Source organism: Thalassophryne amazonica, chromosome 14 (genome assembly GCF_902500255.1).
Source record: "Thalassophryne amazonica chromosome 14, fThaAma1.1, whole genome shotgun sequence".
Lineage (NCBI taxonomy): Eukaryota > Metazoa > Chordata > Actinopteri > Batrachoidiformes > Batrachoididae > Thalassophryne > Thalassophryne amazonica.
In genome coordinates, this window is record NC_047116.1 from 2,619,895 (window position 1) to 2,639,364 (window position 19,470).

Consider the following 19,470-nt stretch of genomic DNA (forward strand, 5'->3'; position numbering starts at 1 on the left):
TCTTCAGCGTGGTAGAACAGCTTCATTCTTATCAGCATTTCTTCACTTCATGTAGTGAGACACGACCTCACTTTGGCTGTACTCACGTTCCACAGTGAGGACACAGGAGGTCTTGAAGTCCTTGGCGTCACATGTGTACATCTTGGCGTCGTCTGGAGAGCAGCCGTGGATGATGAGCACTCGCTTGCGGCCGTCGACGATCATGTCGTACTTCTTGCTCTTGTGGAGCTCCTGTCCGTCTTGGAACCATTGCACCTCTGCATTCTCTCTGGAAACTTCACACTCCAGTGTGGCGGTGGCTTCCTCCTCCACCGTCTGGTCCTCCAGAGGCTTGGTGAACTCCACCGCTGGCTCTGAATGGGCAACAAGACAGTCAGTCCACCTCCAGTCACCGGAGATCAGTGTTTTTTCTAATCCTGGTTCTGGTTCTCTGAGTATATAATGGCGGTTTGTGTAAAGGAACTGGAACCATAGCGGAACCACGTCGCCTGACAATCAGTCGCTTACGTGTTGTTTGACACACTTCAACAATGCAAAAAGAACTTTTACTGTGATCACCTTAACCAGCTGAGAGTCTATAAAATGTAGAAAATCAGAGTGTAAATCTTCCATCAGTCAGCAGTTTCATGGTGTTTTAAATAAGCACAAAGTACGTCTTTGGAGGCGCGTTACTGTACCTCTCACGGTGAGGGTGGCCTCAGTCTGGAAGTCTTTGGCCGTGAGCTGGACTGGGCCTGCCTCCTGCAGTTGGACGTCCCGCACGGTCAAACTGTGGCTTTTCCCGTCCGCCTTCAGCACCACCTGTCAGTTTGAGTGGAATCAACAGTTACTGTGCAGCTTTGAAACCTGAACCCTGAATGTGGGTCACAGTTCACGTCATTCAGCAACATCCCGCATCAGTGTCCGAAGCGGTGTGCAGTCGTGGCTTTAATGCCCTGTGAACTGTAAAGAACACGCTCAGTCTGGATGCCCTGGGTGGCACCTGCCAGGTTCACAACACAAAGCTGCAGTTTTTATTGATTTGTTTTGCACTGTCCTTGTTATTTGGATCAATAAATCGTACAGACAGTACTGTCTTACTTCTGTCCCTGGGCGTGTTATTGCAGTATTTTTATCTGCGACATGCCGTGTAATGTGTTTATGGGTGTGTTTACGCGGCTCTGCGCCGCGTCTGTCCTCTTCCACGAGGACATTCTGCTGGACTGGATTGTTTTTGGAGCCTTCTCTTGGAGGTATCGGCTTGTTTCCTGACGTGACAATGGAAGGCCTCTTTGACATCATTTGCAGTTATGATTTCCATGGTAAATGGGACGTAGCATATATTCTTTGCCAGCTACATGCTAAGAAGCTAATCCCGCTGGCTGCTAGGCTAAGCTAGTTAATTTACTTAACCAGAGTAAGGTTGTAATCAGAATAAGCAGCAGCTTACTCTGGTTACTGCCTTTCAGACATGTGAACACTTTAGTCAGAAGATCAGAGTTTTAAAGTATTTTGCAACACGTAGGTTGAGTCTTTTTTTTTATTTAACCAGGTTAGTCCCATTGAGATCAAGATCTCTTTTATAAGGGAGACCTGAGCTGCTTGTCTTTGGATGACTCAGACTCTGTTACATATAAACAGACTTCTTTAAACACCACCATAATCTCAACATGCTCTCATCCAGAATACGGCCAATAATCAGATTATTGACGTCCATGTAAACACAGTCAGTGATGTCAGTCACTGGTTTAAATCATACAAGGTTATGTTTTAGACCATCTTCATCCATTTAAGACATTTAGACAAATTATTCATAATTTGAATCTCACATTCAATCAAATCATTCATTCAAATAGTCATTACACAGACCTGTAATTTCATTTTTAACACACACGCACACACATACACACACATATATTAGATTCAAACAGTGACACGGTGTAATGACAGTAAATCAGAAACTGATCATGCAGGTTCTCAGGTGTTAATTCACACTCTTTTTTACACAAAAGGTGGCCTTTAAGCAGCTGCTGCGGTTTTCAGCGTGAAACAGGTCCTGCTCCCACCTGCTCTGCTCTTTGACACTGTTAAAAATAACCGTAGAAATGCTGGCAGTGCAGAAAAACCTCCCTCCTGACTTATCTCAAAACTAGGATCGAATGCTCAGCTGGAATCCTGACGCTGCAGTCGGCCTTATATGAAGACCAGCTGAAGCTGGAGGAGTCGCCCAACAGAAAACATTCTGCGCACATTTACCAGGATCCAGCAGCAGAACCCTCACCAGCATCTGGACCTGCGCTTGGTAAGTGTTGTGTAGTGTTTCAAGAAGGTCCAGGAAGTGTCAGTGTCTGTTTGTGTTCCACAAACCTTTGCAGAACTCGGTCTGGTGTGCAGGGACTTACTCTGTCACTTGGTTCCAGCTTTGTACCCCCCAGGAACCACTCAACAGCAATGTCTTCATAAGACAGCTCACACTCAAAGGTGGCGGTCTCTCCAGCGGTTACGGTTACATCCTTCAGGGGCTTTGAAAGGCTGATGACTCGGGCTGTAGATTGGGGAGAAGACATGGTTAGTCTTTCCCCCAAAACAGGTCACAATATCCAAAGAATGTCCAGAGAGGTGGCCAATGCTCAGTGTCTAATCCTCATGGTGTGGTTGATCTGAAGGCAGGCCGCTGAAGCCCTCAGGACAACTGAAGACTGTCGCGCTGGGACTTGGCAGAGCAGACCGAGCTCATTACCGTACGACCTGCCGTCAGATATACATGACCGCAGAAGCCAGTGAGCGTCAGGCTGGTGTCCATCACCCTGCCAATCACTGAAAACCTGCCCTAGATAAGGCATGTGGCTTCTAAAATAACCAAGGGTCCTGATTGGCCGAGAGCCCACCTCTGTCAAACCCATCAGGGGCCAGACTATCTGCTCCTGTCAATCAACAGCGTGCAATATTCCTGGAAAAGCAGAATGCAGCGTTCTTCACACACACATTAGTCAACATCTTCTGCAGAAACCGCTGAGGTCCTGGTTCAAAGGTGGGCTCAGGAGTCCAGACTGAAAACCGGAGCTGCATCAAGTATTTACAACAAACTTCTTCACGTGCCAGAATTAAGAGGCAGTTACACGGCGCTCAGCGGAGTGTCGTTTATCCACCTCCTCAGTCTGAAGCCATTAGCTGATGGGAACCAGTCCAAACCGGATCACTTTGGCAGAATTTATTTTTAGAGTCTTCCAAGCATAAAAGTCATTCTACAGTCTAAAAATCACTTGCAAACTTTAGTCCCAAATGTTGTTACCGGCATCTCTAAACATCAGAAGAAGGCACACACAGGATTATCTTTCTTTTTTTTTTAACTACAGTATTAAAGGTCAAAACTGGAACTCTGCTTCAAATAAACTATTATTTACTGCAAAGCACCTGCCGGGCTAACTTTAGTCTTTACATAATAATAATTATAATAACAATAATAAAGTTTTGTTTCTTGTCAAATTCAGACTCTATTCCAATGTAATCTTTTTCTCCCTTTTGTAAACTACTGAAGATGAACTGAGAAAATATCCTTTTCCGCAGCTCATGTTTGGACGTTACACAACAGGAATGTCTCATTGGCTCCTTTTCTTTCACTGTAAAGTGAATGTATTTCTACTGATGCTGATCCCTGATGGATTCAATCAGAGAGCAGCGTATCATCGGTCAAACACTTTATTAAACTGAAACTTTTATTCAGACCACTGCTGATTCTGTTACCTTTGACCCTGAGCTGGGCTGAGGATTTGGTGTTCGCTGCAGCAAAGTCAACGTCTCCAGCCATGTTCATGCGACAGTTGAAGAGGACCAGACTGTGTCGGGTTCCCTCCTCCTTGATCTCCACATCCTGCGCAGAAACATTCCCCGCCCAAACAAAAAGAAATCAGTCATCAGCAGGAATAACTTCACATTTCAGAGAAAACCAGGAGAGTTAAAAAAAAACACAAAAAACACCATCTCAAAATATAGCTGTTGTTGGTGTGCTAAAGCGAGCTTCAAAAAGAAACGTATTCAACAGACAGGACACGTTCTCCGGAGGGACGATAGTCGACTTCCAAAACATCATCTATGTAAGAACAAGGAAGAAAAATGATCAAGAGGAGGACAGAAATGGTACTAAAAGTAACGGTCCATAGCAGCTTCATTAATGTCAGCACTCATCCAACACAGTACCAGCTGGAGAGCTCTCATTCATCAGGAACTGGACCACTTCTAACAGTCCAGAAAGTGAGAGGAAAAGCACAAGCTGCCAGTGCGTGCTTCCTCTCCCTGCTGGACTGAGCTGTCCCCATATAAATGTGGGTCCCTTTGGCTTCTCCCATCTTTTATTTGGGGTCACTGCAGGAGATCCAAAGTGGATCTGCATGTTGATTTTCCCTTCCTGACGTAACGCCACATTACATGGAGAATGGGCAGGGGTGTCATGAACCAGGTACCTTCTGCCCTGGAAACAAGCACAATAACCGCTTGGCCACCATGCTGCCCGATGTTCATGTTTGGTCTTCCAGGCTTTGGGGAACAAGACATGATTAAAGTTTGTTGTTGGTCTTTGGTCTTACAGGGTTTGGGGAACAAGACTTTGATGAAAGTTTGTTGTTGGTGTTTGGTCTTCCAGGGTCTGGAGAACAAGACTTTGATGAAAGTTTGTTGTTGGTGTTTGGGGTGGAATTAGATTAATTTGGACTTCTTCTCACTCCTTTTTGAACTAACTTTAATTTTACATTGTCTGTTGTTTTATTTTTTATTTTTTTAAGTTCAAAATAAATCTTCAAATCAAATCAAAATCAAATCAAATTCATCTTTGATCTTGCAGGGTTTGGGGAACAAGACTGATGAGGGTTTGTTGTTGGTGTTTGGTCTTACAGGGTTTGGGGAACAAGACAGACGAGGGTTTGTTGTTGGTGTTTGGTCTTACAGGCTTTGGGGAACAAGACTGATGAGAGTTTGTTGTTGGTGTTTGGTCTTGCAGGGTTTGGGGAACAAGACTGATGAGGGTTTGTTGTTGGTGTTTTGTCTTACAGTGTTTGAGGAACAAGACTTTGATGAAAGTTTGTTGTTGGTGTTTGGTCTTACAGAGTTTGGAGAACAAGACTTTAATGAAAGTTTGTTGTTGGTGTTTGATCTTACAGGGTCTGGGGAACAAGACTTTGATGAAAGAAGGGGTAGAATTAGATTAATTTGGACTTCTCACTCCTTTTTGAACTAACTTTAATTTTACATTGTCTGTTGTTTTGTTTTTTCTTTTTTTAAGTTCAAAATAAATCTTCAAATCAAATCAAAATCAAATCAAATTTGTGTTTGATCTTGCAGGGTTTGGGGAACAAGACTGATGAGGGTTTGTTGTTGGTGTTTGGTCTTACAGTGTTTGGGGAACAAGACTGACGAGGGTTTATGGTTGATATTTGGTCTTACAGGGTTTGGAGAACAAGACAGACAAGGGTTTGTTGTTGGTGTTTGGTCTTGCAGGGTTTGGGGAACAAGACTGACAAGGGTTTGTTGTTAGTGTTTGGTGTTACAGGGTTTGGGGAACAAGACTTTGATGAAGGTTTGTTGTTGGTGTTTTGTCTTACAGTGTTTGAGGAAGAAGACTTTGATGAGGGTTTGTTGTTGGTGTTTGGTGTTATAGGGTTTGGGGAACAATTGTTGTTGGTATTTTGTCTTACAGTGTTTGGGGAACAAGACCGATGAGGGTTTGTTGTTGGTGTTTGGTCTTGCAGGGTTTGGGGAACAAGACTGATGAGGGCTTGTTGTTGGTGTTTAGTCTTCCAGGGTCTGGGGAACAAGACATTGATGAAAGTTTGTTGTGGGTGTTTGGTCTTACAGGGTTTGGGGAACAAGACTTTGATGGGGGTTTGTTATTGGTGTTTTGTCTTACAGTGTTTGAGGAACAAGACTTTGATGAAAGTTTGTTGTTGGTGTTTGGTCTTACAGAGTTTGGAGAACAAGACTTTAATGAAAGTTTGTTGTTGGTGTTTGATCTTACAGGGTCTGGGGAACAAGACTTTGATGAAAGAAGGGGTGGAATTAGATTAATTTGGACTTCTTCTCACTCCTTTTTGAACTAACTTTAATTTTACATTGTCTGTTGGTTTGTTTTTTCTTTTTTTAAGTTCAAAATAAATCTTCAAATCAAATCAAAATCAAATCAAATTCATGTTTGATCTTGCAGGGTTTGGGGAACAAGACTGATGAGGGTTTGTTGTTGGTGTTTGGTCTTACAGTGTTTGGGGAACAAGACTGACGAGGGTTTGTTGTTGATATTTGGTCTTACAGGGTTTGGAGAACAAGACAGACAAGGGTTTGTTGTTGGTGTTTGGTCTTGCAGGGTTTGGGGAACAAGACTCATGAGGGTTTGTTGTTGGTGTTTGGTCTTGCAGGGTTTGGGGAACAAGACTGACAAGGGTTTGTTGTTAGTGTTTGGTGTTACAGGGTTTGGGGGAACAAGACTTTGATGAAGGTTTGTTATTGGTGTTTTGTCTTACAGTGTTTGAGGAAAAAGACTTTGATGAGGGTTTGTTGTTGGTGTTTTGTCTTACAGGGTTTGGTGAACAAGGCTGATGAGGGTTTGTTGTTGGTGTTTGGTGTTATAGGGTTTGGGGAACAATTGTTGTTGGTATTTTGTCTTACAGTGTTTGGGGAACAAGACCGATGAGGGTTTGTTGCTGGTGTTTTGTCTTACAGGGTTTGGGGAACAAGGCTGATGAGGGTTTGTTGTTGGTGTTTGCAGTTATAGGGCTTGGGGAACAATTGTTGTTGGTGTTTTGTCTTACAGTGTTTGGGGAACAAGACCGATGAGGGTTTGTTGTTGGTGTTTGGTCTTGCAGGGTTTGGGGAACAAGACTGATGAGGGCTTGTTGTTGGTGTTTCATCTTACAGAGTTTGGGGAACAAGACTTTAATGAGGGTTTGTTGTTGGTGTTTGGTCTTGCAGGATTTGGGGAACAAGACTGATGAGGGTTTGTTGTTGGTGTTTTGTCTTACAGGGTTTGGGGAAAAAGACATTGATGAGGGTTTGTTGTTGTGTTTTGTCTTACAGGGTTTGGGGAACAAGGCTGATGAGGGTTTGTTGTTGGTGTTTGGTGTTATAGGGTTTGGGGAACAGTTGTTGTTGTTGTTTTGTCTTACAGTGTTTGGGGAACAAGACCGATGAGGATTTGTTGCTGGTGTTTGGTCTTGCAGGGTTTGGGGAACAAGACTGATGAAGGTTTGTTGTTGGTGTTTCATCTTACAGAGTTTGGGGAACAAGACTTTGATGAGGGTTTGTTGTTGGTGTTTGGTCTTGCAGAGTTTGGGGAACAAGACTGATGAGGGTTTGTTGTTGGTGTTTGGTCTTACAGGGTTTGGGGAACTAGACTTTGATGAGGGTTTGTTGTTGGTGTTTGGTCTTACAGGGCTTGGGGAACAAGACTCATGAGGGTTTGTTGTTGGTGCTTGGTCTTACAGGGTCTGGGGAACAAGACTGATGAGGGTTTGTTGTTGGTGTTTGGTCTTACAGAGTTTGGGGAACAAGACTGATGATGGTTTGTTGTTGGTGTTTGGTCTTACAGTGTTTAGGGAACAAGACTGACGAGGGTTTGTTGTTGGTGTTTGGTCTTGCAGGGTTTGGGGAACAAGACTGATGAGGGTTTGTTGTTGGTGTTTGGTCTTGCAGGATTTGGGGAACAAGACTGATGAGGGTTTGTTGTTGGTGTTTTGTCTTACAGGGTTTGGGGAAAAATACATTGATGAGGCTTTGTTGTTGGTGTTTTGTCTTCCAAGGTTTGGGGAACAAGGCTGATGAGGGTTTGTTGTTGGTGTTTGGTGTTATAAGGTTTGGGGAACAATTGTTGTTGATGTTTTGTCTTACAGTGTTTGGGGAACAAGACCGATGAGGGTTTGTTTTTGGTGTTTTGTCTTACAGGGTTTGGGGAACAAGGCTGATGAGGGTTTGTTGTTGGTGTTTGGTGTTATAGGGTTTGGGGAACAATTGTTGTTGGTGTTTTGTCTTACAGTGTTTGGGGAACAAGACCGATGAGGGTTTGTTGCTGGTGTTTGGTCTTGCAGGGTTTGGGGAACAAGACTGATGAGGGGTTGTTGTTGGTGTTCCATCTTACAGAGTTTGGGGAACAAGACTTTGATGAGGGTTTGTTGTTGGTGTTTGGTCTTACAGGGTCTGGGGAACAAGACTGATGAGGGTTTGTTGTTGGTGTTTGGTCTTACAGAGTTTGGGGAACAAGACTGATGATGGTTTGTTGTTGGTGTTTGGTCTTACAGTGTTTGGGGAACAATCAATCAATCAATCAATCAATTTTTTTATATAGCGCCAAATCACAACAAACAGTTGCCCCAAGGCGCTTTATATTGTAAGGCAAGGCCATACAATAATTATGTTAAACCCCAACGGTCAAAACGACCCCCTGTGAGCAAGCACTTGGCTACAGTGGGAAGGAAAAACTCCCTTTTAACAGGAAGAAACCTCCAGCAGAACCAGGCTCAGGGAGGGGCAGTCTTCTGCTGGGACTGGTTGGGGCTGAGGGAGAGAACCAGGAAAAAGACATGCTGTGGAGGGGAGCAGAGATCGATCACTAATGATTAAATGCAGAGTGGTGCATACAGAGCAAAAAGAGAAAGAAACAGTGCATCATGGGAACCCCCCAGCAGTCTACGTCTATAGCAGCATAACTAAGGGATGGTTCAGGGTCACCTGATCCAGCCCTAACTATAAGCTTTAGCAAAAAGGAAAGTTTTAAGCCTAATCTTAAAAGTAGAGAGGGTGTCTGTCTCCCTGATCTGAATTGGGAGCTGGTTCCACAGGAGAGGAGCCTGAAAGCTGAAGGCTCTGCCTCCCATTCTACTCTTACAAACCCTAGGAACTACAAGTAAGGCTGCAGTCTGAGAGCGAAGCGCTCTATTGGGGTGATATGGTACTACGAGGTCCCTAAGATAAGATGGGACCTGATTATTCAAAACCTTATAAGTAAGAAGAAGAATTTTAAATTCTATTCTAGAATTAACAGGAAGCCAATGAAGAGAGGCCAATATGGGTGAGATATGCTCTCTCCTTCTAGTCCCTGTCAGTACTCTAGCTGCAGCATTTTGAATTAACTGAAGTCTTTTTAGGGAACTTTTCGGACAACCTGATAATAATCAATTACAATAGTCCAGCCTAGAGGAAATAAATGCATGAATTAGTTTTTCAGCATCACTCTGAGACAAGACCTTTCTGATTTTAGAGATATTGCGTAAATGCAAAAAAGCAGTCCTACATATTTGTTTAATATGCACTTTGAATGACATATCCTGATCAAAAATTACTCCAAGATTTCTCACAGTATTACTAGAGGTCAGGGTAATGCCATCCAGAGTAAGGATCTGGTTAGACACCATGTTTCTAAGATTTGTGGGGCCAAGTACAATAACTTCAGTTTTATTTGAGTTTAAAAGCAGGAAATTAGAGGTCATCCATGTCTTTATGTCTGTAAGACAATCCTGCAGTTTAGCTAATTGGTGTGTGTCCTCTGGCTTCATGGATAGATAAAGCTGGGTATCATCTGCGTAACAATGAAAATTTAAGCAATACCGTCTAATAATACTGCCTAAGGGAAGCATGTATAAAGTGAATAAAATTGGTCCTAGCACAGAACCTTGTGGAACTCCATAATTAACTTTAGTCTGTGAAGAAGATTCCCCATTTACATGAACAAATTGTAATCTATTAGACAAATATGATTCAAACCACCGCAGCGCAGTGCCTTTAATACCTATGGCATGCTCTAATCTCTGTAATAAAATTTTATGGTCAACAGTATCAAAAGCAGCACTGAGGTCTAACAGAACAAGCACAGAGATGAGTCCACTGTCCGAGGCCATAAGAAGATCATTTGTAACCTTCACTAATGCTGTTTCTGTACTATGATGAATTCTAAAACCTGACTGAAACTCTTCAAATAGACCATTCCTCTGCAGATGATCAGTTAGCTGTTTTACAACTACCCTTTCAAGAATTTTTGAGAGAAAAGGAAGGTTGGAGATTGGCCTATAATTAGCTAAGATAGCTGGGTCAAGTGATGGCTTTTTAAGTAATGGTTTAATTACTGCCACCTTAAAAGCCTGTGGTACATAGCCAACTAACAAAGATAGATTGATCATATTTAAGATCGAAGCATTAAATAATGGTAGGGCTTCCTTGAGCAGCCTGGTAGGAATGGGGTCTAATAAACATGTTGATGGTTTGGATGAAGTAACTAATGAAAATAACTCAGACAGAACAATCTGAGAGAAAGAGTCTAACCAAATACCGGCATCACTGAAAGCAGCCAAAGATAACGATACGTCTTTGGGATGGTTATGAGTAATTTTTTCTCTAATAGTTAAAATTTTGTTAGCAAAGAAAGTCATGAAGTCATTACTAGTTAAAGTTAATGGAATACTCAGCTCAATAGAGCTCTGACTCTTTGTCAGCCTGGCTACAGTGCTGAAAAGAAACCTGGGGTTGTTCTTATTTTCTTCAATTAGTGATGAGTAGAAAGATGTCCTAGCTTTACGGAGGGCTTTTTTATAGAGCAACAGACTCTTTTTCCAGGCTAAGTGAAGATCTTCTAAATTAGTGAGACGCCATTTCCTCTCCAACTTACGGGTTATCTGCTTTAAGCTACGAGTTTGTGAGTTATACCACGGAGTCAGACACTTCTGATTTAAAGCTCTCTTTTTCAGAGGAGCTACAGCATCCAAAGTTGTCTTCAATGAGGATGTAAAACTATTGACGAGATACTCTATCTCCCTTACAGAGTTTAGGTAGCTACTCTGCACTGTGTTGGTATATGGCATTAGAGAACATAAAGAAGGAATCATATCCTTAAACCTAGTTACAGCGCTTTCTGAAAGACTTCTAGTGTAATGAAACTTATTCCCCACTGCTGGGTAGTCCATCAGAGTAAATGTAAATGTTATTAAGAAATGATCAGACAGAAGGGAGTTTTCAGGGAATACTGTTAAGTCTTCTATTTCCATACCATAAGTCAGAACAAGATCTAAGATATGATTAAAGTGGTGGGTGGACTCATTTACTTTTTGAGCAAAGCCAATAGAGTCTAATAATAGATTAAATGCAGTGTTGAGGCTGTCATTCTCAGCATCTGTGTGGATGTTAAAATCACCCACTATAATTATCTTATCTGAGCTAAGCACTAAGTCAGACAAAAGGTCTGAAAATTCACAGAGAAACTCACAGTAACGACCAGGTGGACGATAGATAATAACAAATAAAACTGGTTTTTGGGACTTCCAATTTGGATGGACAAGACTAAGAGACAAGCTTTCAAATGAATTAAAGCTCTGTCTGGGTTTTTGATTAATTAATAAGCTGGAATGGAAGATTGCTGCTAATCCTCCGCCCCGGCCCGCGCTACGAGCATTCTGACAGTTAGTGTGACTCGGGGGTGTTGACTCATTTAAACTAACATATTCATCCTGCTGTAACCAGGTTTCTGTTAGGCAGAATAAATCAATATGTTGATCAGTTATTATATCATTTACCAACAGGGACTTGGAAGAGAGAGACCTAATGTTTAATAGACCACATTTAACTGTTTTAGTCTGTGGTGCAGTTGAAGGTGCTATATTATTTTTTCTTTTTGAATTTTTATGCTTAAATAGATTTTTGCTGGTTATTGGTAGTCTGGGAGCAGGCACCATCTCTACTGGGATGGGGTAATGAGGGGATGGCAGGGGGAGAGAAGCTGCAGAGAGTTGTGTAAGACTACAACTCTGCTTCCTGGTCCCAACCCTGGATAGTCACGGTTTGGAGGATTTAAGAAAATTGGCCAGATTTCTAGAAATGAGAGCTGCTCCATCCAAAGTGGGATGGATGCCGTCTCTCCTAACAAGACCAGGTTTTCCCCAGAAGCTTTGCCAATTATCTATGAAGCCCACCTCATTTTTTGGACACCACTCAGACAGCCAGCAATTCAAGGAGAACATGCGGCTAAACATGTCACTCCCGGTCTGATTGGGGAGGGGTCCAGAGAAAACTACAGAGTCCGACATTGTTTGTGCAAAGTTACACACCGATTTAATGTTAATTTTAGTGACCTCCGATTGGCGTAACCGGGTGTCATTACTGCCGATGTGAATTACAATCTTACCAAATTTACGCTTAGCCTTAGCCAGCAATTTCACAGAGTCGCCAATAACCAGAGTTTGATCCTCGGCGGGTGTGTCGTCGAGTGGGGAAAAACGGTTAGAGATGTGAACGGGTTGGCGGTGTACACGGGGCTTCTGTTTAGGGCTAAGAGCTAGTAGCTACGCTAAGCTAGCGGATTCCTAAAAACATGCAAAGTGAATAATGTGTAAATAATTTAGAGGTGATTCAGCAGAAGGAGTGCTTTAGTTAAGGCACGTAAAGATTACACTGGGAAACAAATCGTAATCTAGATAACTAGATCAATCTAACTGCGCAGATTAAACAGCTAACAGATACAGAAAAACACCGCTGTGCTCCGGAACAGGAAGTGATACAATACCGCAGTGAGAGCCAACCACCAGTAGAGGCAAGCAAGAGGAAACAAGACTGACGAGAGTTTGTTGTTGGTGTTTGGTCTTGCAGGATTTGGAGAACAAGACTGATGAGGGTTTGTTGTTGGTGTTTGGTCTTGCAGGGTTTGGGGAACAAGACTGATGAGGGCTTGTTGTTGGTGTTTCATCTTACAGAGTTTGGGGAACAAGACTTTAATGAAGGTTTGTTGTTGGTGTTTGGTCTTGCAGGATTTGGGGAAAAAGACATTGATGAGGGTTTGTTGTTGGTGTTTTGTCTTCCAAGGTTTGGGGAACAAGGCTGATGAGGGTTTGTTGTTGGTGTTTGGTGTTATAGGGTTTGGGGAACAATTGTTGTTGGTGTTTTGTCTTACAGTGTTTGGGGAACAAGACCGATGAGGGTTTGTTGCTGATGTTTGGTCTTGCAGGGTTTGGGGAACAAGACTGATGAGGGTTTGTTGTTGGTGTTTCATCTTACAGAGTTTGGGGAACAAGAGTTTGATGAGGGTTTGTTGTTGGTGTTTGGTCTTGCAGAGTTTGGGGAACAAGACTGATGAGGGTTTGTTGTTGGTGTTTGGTCTTACAGAGTTTGGGGAACAAGACTGATGAGGGTTTGTTGTTGGTGTTTCATCTTACAGAGTTTGGGGAACAAGAGTTTGATGAGGGTTTGTTGTTGGTGTTTCATCTTACAGAGTTTGGGGAACAAGACTGATGAGGGTTTGTTGTTGGTGTTTGGTCTTGCAGAGTTTGGGGAACAAGACTGATGAGGGTTTGTTGTTGGTGTTTGGTCTTACAGAGTTTGGGGAACAAGATTGATGAGGGTCTGTTGTTGGTGTTTGGCCTTGCAGGGTTTGGGGGACAAGACTGATGAGGGTTTGTTGTTGGTGTTTGGTTTTGCAGGGTTTGGGGAACAAGACTGATGAGGGTTTGTTGTTGGTGTTTGGTCTTACAGGGTTTGGGGAACAAGGCTTTGATGAGGGTTTGTTGTTGGTGTTTAGTCTTGCAGGATTTGGGGAACAAGACTGATGAGGGTTTGTTGTTGGTGTTTTGTCTTACAGGGTTTGAGGAACAAGACTGATGAGGGTTTGTTGTTGGTGTTTTGTCTTACAGGGTTTGAGGAACAAGACTGATGAGGGTTTGTTGTTGGTGTTTGGTCTTACAGCAGATGGATGGAGTGTCTCTCCCTTCAGTTTCCATGTGGCGTGAATGTCTTCCTCTGAGATTTCAGTCTCAAACTTAGCTGTCTCAGTCTCCGTCACTTCCACGCTGTACAGTGGACGGACAACCTTGATGTCCCGCTCTGCAGAGTAAGAACATCATTAGTGAAGGCAAAGAGAAGGAAAACTTGCTTGAATTTCACAGGAGAACAGGGATACCCTTAGGTGGAACAAAGGGATATAGAAAATGAATGAATGAAAGAACAGGGACGGTCTGTTGACTGGTGATCACGGACACTTGGACAGTTTGGCGAGCAGCTGTCACTCTTTTCAGAGTAACTTACAGTTTGTGCAGAAGCAGATGAGACAGAGTAACACTGACGATTAGCCCAACCCGTAAAACCATGTGATAACTGACGTAGCTTTTTATGAACATCTGTGACTAGAAAACAGTCTCAGGATTTTTTGGCTGTGGGTGCTCTGCATGCTCAGACTTTACTTTGCAAATGTAACATCTCCACACGTAGATGCAGAGTCTCAGGAGGCTCACTTTTAAGGTTAAAGGGGGCTTATTCAGAATGCGTATGTGGCAGCTTATGTGGACATGTGTGCGCAGAGACATTTACATTTACACACACGTCTCTGTGAAGCACACTGCACGAAGCCTTCCCACATACAGGTCCAATCTGGTTCACGGGCTGGAGTAATGTCACGTTACCACACAAAAACATCACAACATTCAAAATGGAAGTGAGGATGAACGCTGTCCGCTCAGGGTGACACAGCAGTGGGCGTGGCCTGATTCTGCAGTCTGGTGCGCGGCACAACCTTTACCTTCGATCTTCAGGTCGGCTGTGGTTTTGTTGGTGCCACAGTCGCAGGTGTAAGTGCCAATGTTCCTCTTTGCCGCTGTCTTGATGATCAACATGCGCTTCCTGCCGTCTGATTGGAGGAGAATTTTCTTGGAGGGAAATATTTCATTACCATCTTGGAACCATCTGACATCACCAACAGCCTTGCTCAGCTCGCAGGACAGAACCACCTGATCTTTCTCCACGGCGGTGTAGTTCTGCAACTTACCCGTGAAGTACAGGTCACCTTCTGCAAAGAAGAACCCAAAACCATCACGACAGAATGAGTTAAAACCACATAAACCAGCTAAAGCCATTTAAACCACAGCATAGATTTGTCCTGCATGCGATCATATTGATACATTTTCAGCATTTCGACCCTGGACGCGGTGCAAACTAACGACTGCCCGAATTTTATTAAGTCACTGCTAGAAACGTACTGGAGACGAAACAAGAAGTCCTGCTGCTTTCGACTAAACTTATTCATGTCAACTTCAAACAATTTCAGTAACACTTTTAACATCTGATGAAGGACAAGCAGACTATATCCTCCTTAAGCAGCAGGACAAGCTGAAAGACAATTCTGAGGCTTCCTGTCTGTGTGGGAAGTGGTGGGACTGCATGTGGACAGAGTTACTGACCGAGGACGGTGAGCATGGCCTCTGACGTCTTGCCCATAGCCTCCACTTTGATCATAGAGGTGTCGTCCAAGGTGACCTCCTTGAAGGCCAGACTGTGGACCTTTCCGTCCTCTGACATGTGGACCAACTTACTGGGGTGCAGGCGGATGTCATTTTTGTACCAGACCACTGGGATATTATCATGAGACAGTTCCACACTGAACTCCGCAGTTTCACGTTCCTTCACCGTCACATCTTTAATAGGTTTGATAAATTCGAGGCGAATACCTGATAAACAGATTTGGTATAAATAGATTAATGTTGGAATAAGATACTGAAAGAAAAAATCAGGCTGAACAGCTGGGAAGTACAGTACAAATCTGAGCAAACCCCCCCTACAGGCCGGAGGGCTCATTACAGCCAGAATGCACGGCTGATGGCCCTAACTTAAGCTAAATGTGTAATATTTGTCCTGATGGATCACTTTAATGTCTGAAGGATTCATCGTGTGAGAAAGATGCTCAGGATGATTAACAGAAAGTATAACCATTAAGTTCCCACAAATTCAACTGGAAACTGTGGAAGGAGAAAAGAAATGAGTAAAATCTAAAGTCACTTTCTACCCTCAGACGATCACGAATAGCTCTGCTAAACTCACAGCAAAGTGTTGCTTTCTTATCACGGACCAAGGTGGCGCTACAGCAGAGGGAACGAGTTCATCAAGGGCCGCCACGCGGTCACACGTACATTCACAGTTGGCTTGGGGTTCACATTCAACTTCGATCTTTATGAAAATCCCACAGTCAGTGAGCCCATCCAAACCTTTGAGCACCATAAGTGCCAGTTCACTATAGTTCTAGAAGCTCCATGATCTTTGCGTGTTTATGCCGTCGTGCGAACGTTAACATGCTTTAATTTACCTTTGATGATTAGCTTGCCAGATGTTCTCTTGTCTTCAGCCTCAAACATGTATTTGGCTTCATCCTCGTATTTGGCAGATTTTACAGTCAGAATGTGTCTTCTTTGGTCCACAACAAGTTCAAACTTGTCACTGTCCGACAACTCCTGAGATCCTTTTAACCAACGGAAACTTTTGGGCTCTCTAGAAATCTCCACCTCAAACCTCGCGTCCTCCTTTTCGTAAATGCTCACATCGGCCAGCGGAGTAATGAACGTGACCGGCAGCTCTGTTGGTTCAGACGGACAGCGTTAACCAACATGCACATGGAGATTGAACAAATGATAACAGGACACCCCCCAAAAAAAGGTAAAAATACAACCCCACCAATCAGTGGAAGTCATTTCTAAAAGTGTTATTCTGCACCCAAAATCCAAACCCAATTTAAGGAGCTGCAAAGATTTTTAAAAAATGAAGCTTTTGAAGCTTTCTGACAGCTCACCCTTCACTTTCAGGTTAGCAGAACACTTGATGTTGGCGGCAGTAAAGACCACCTCGCCTGTCTGAGGGACTTTGCAGTTGTACAGAACCAGAGTCTGCTTGACGCCGTCCTCCACAATCTCAACATCCTGTGGACGGCCAACAACTTCAGAATTTCATCAAAAACACCACAGAAAGGTGATCAGGACCAAAGCTGCTTCATTTCACTTTCATTAACTTACTGAACAATCAAATCCTGACTGAGGAGCCACTAAAGCTAGCTAACTGAGTCCACGTGAAAGCCATGTGGAGGCTTCATGAGAATGAAAGTGAAGTGAACCAGAGCTGACAGAATGTTTGCTGAGAGACATACAGCTGATGGACGGAGGATTTCTCCATTCAGTGTCCACTGGCCACAGACGTCGTCTTCACTGAGCTCCACCTCAAAACGAGCGGTCTCTCCATCAAATACTTCCACACCATACATTGGACGAACCACTTTGATTTGGCGAGCTGACGTTTAAGAAAGGGAACAAAATTCTCACAAAGACAAACACTTCAAATGCACACAGAAGTGAAGTAGACGTACATAAAAAACAAATGAGTAGAAGACAACAGACAGAAGCACACAGGTAGAAGAAGGGGATGACGGATGACCCCCAAAGTAAAGTGGATTCGGTCTCTACTTTAGTGTGTGGCATGGCAGAGGACCAATATGTAAGATTTATTTACTAGAATATATCAAGCAAATGGTGTTCAGGCTGCCTCATAAGATTTCTACCACACTGAGAAACCATTTGGCCAAACATGGATCAGTCAGTGGGAAGGGCTGAAGCTGATCTGAAGGCCTGGGTGGTTCTTCAGAGAGCAACTCACACAGACCAACAAACAAAAACTGATGAGACAACAATCAAACGTCTGACATTCACAGTGGAAGAACACTCAAGAGACGCTGAGGTCAGCATCGGTATTTTTAACAGGGTTTCCATGGAAACCTTGACCTCTTGTAATGTGCTTCTGCTATTTTGGACAGGGAAGAAACATGGAGTTGTTGACAGCAACCAGGTGAGAGCGGAGGGATGAAAAGGACAAACTGTGACTTTACCTTCGATGTGAAGGGCTGCTGTTGTCTTGTCTGTTCCACAATCACAGACATACTGTCCTTTGTCTTTGTCTTCCACTTTCTTGATAACGAGGGTCCTCCGCTTGCCTTCAGCCTTAATGGCCACCATTTTTGAAGCCTTGATCTCAGCCTCGTTGTGGTACCACATGACATTGACGTCTTTACTGAGTTCACAGTCGAGAATCACCTCATCTTTCTCCACCGCGGTATAGTCCTGCAGCTTAACTGTGAAGTACGGGTCTCCCTCTGGAACGGGGAAATTACTGGGTGACTGAACAGCACACACAGATACGACACATGGCCACGGCACAACACCAACAACAAACAACAGACAGCTGTGGAGAGGCAAACTGCATGATGTCCAGGGGCAGAGGAAGGTGTTGGTGGTTTACCTATGACCGTCAGGTTGGCCATGGAAGGAATCCCTTTGGCCTCAGCTTTAATCTGGCAAGTGTCATCCAGAGTCACTTCCTTCATTTCTAACACGTGTTTCTTTCCATCCACATGCATGAGCACCGTTCTGCTCGGATGGAGCTTCACATCGTTCTTGTACCAGGTGACGGGGATGTTCTCGTGTGACAGCTCCAGCTGGAAGAGCGCCGTTTCGCCTTCCTTCACAGTTTGGTCCTTTAGCGGTGAGATAAATTTAAGCCGGATACCTATAATTGCATTAATAAAGCATACTCATTTGAGTTAGTTTGGATGAGGAAACAACCAACTCAATGAATACATGAGAGTGACGTGGTGACGCTCAAAGCTCAGGTGATCACAAGATGTGGTCAAGAACTTACCTTCCACCGTCAGTCGGGCTCTGGAGCTTTTGCCCAAAACCTCAATTGTATATTCATCCTCATCCTCAAACTCGCAGCAGTTTATGATCAGCATGTGCTTTTTGCCATCATCAATGATGTCGTATTTTTGGTCTGGGGTGATTACATCAGCCCCTCTATACCACATGACCTTAGAGACGTCCTTTGTAATGGTGCATTTGAACTTTGCCTGTTTCTTTTCAGGTACAGAAACGTCCTTCAGTGGGATGACGAAGTCCATCTCAATTTCTGAGGTAAAAGAGGACACGAGTAAACTGCATCAGCAACAAAACGTGACGCAACACAACAGTCGACAGGAAGTGGCCAGTTTAGCGCGTACACCCTGACCACCCGTTTTCTGCCGAGGATTCCAAACATGACCCTGTCAGGGGACACAAGGCGTGAACAGACGCTTTCTTCCTCCACATAAAGCGTGCTGAAAGCATCTTTAGGTGAACGCTTCCTTCCTTCTTGAGATGGTGAAAAACCAGAGTGTGCTTCAAAACCTCATGGCCTGGAAGGAGTCCTCACGACCACGTTCCAGTGCTGAGCCCCGCTTTACTGATGACATCAGCATGACACAAAAGCGAAAATAATGGCTGTGACGTTGACATGAAGGAGTGCTGTCGTTGTCCGGACAGATGACGTCTCTCCTTTTTTCTCAGGCGGCTCCTGAATGCCCGGGCGAGGGTAATGACTAAACTGACCACCACGTCAAGACATTAACGTACAGACACAACAAAGAAACAAACAAATCTCCACTCAACAAACAGCACAGGAAAAGTCAGACACTGGGGGCCTTTTGGAATCATTTGGGATCCCAGATCAAAGTTCATGCTTCTTGAGCTGCCAAACATTAATAATAATAAAGCAATGAAATAAAGGAGTCGCCACTCGCACTCGTTAATAAAGATCTAAGGTCCACACACAGGCCTCAAAGCTTTATTTGATCTCTAGTGGACCTTACGCCTTTATTGTCACATCTAAACACAAATGTGTTGCACAGACTCAAAGTGATTA

At 43.6% G+C, this 19,470-nt stretch overlaps 1 protein-coding gene across 1 annotated transcript in view; it reads right to left on the reverse strand.

Moving 5' to 3' along the window:
* ttn.2 (titin, tandem duplicate 2) overlaps positions 1 to 19,470 on the reverse strand; it is a 472,252-nt gene that overhangs the window by 226,166 nt on the left and 226,616 nt on the right. Inside the window, 13 exon segments of the mRNA XM_034187115.1 lie at positions 87 to 353; positions 678 to 801; positions 2,382 to 2,524; positions 3,724 to 3,850; positions 13,673 to 13,812; positions 14,504 to 14,770; positions 15,162 to 15,428; positions 16,061 to 16,327; positions 16,541 to 16,667; positions 16,892 to 17,031; positions 17,624 to 17,887; positions 18,034 to 18,300; positions 18,433 to 18,699. Of these exon segments, the coding sequence (XP_034043006.1) occupies positions 87 to 353; positions 678 to 801; positions 2,382 to 2,524; positions 3,724 to 3,850; positions 13,673 to 13,812; positions 14,504 to 14,770; positions 15,162 to 15,428; positions 16,061 to 16,327; positions 16,541 to 16,667; positions 16,892 to 17,031; positions 17,624 to 17,887; positions 18,034 to 18,300; positions 18,433 to 18,699 (2,667 nt within the window).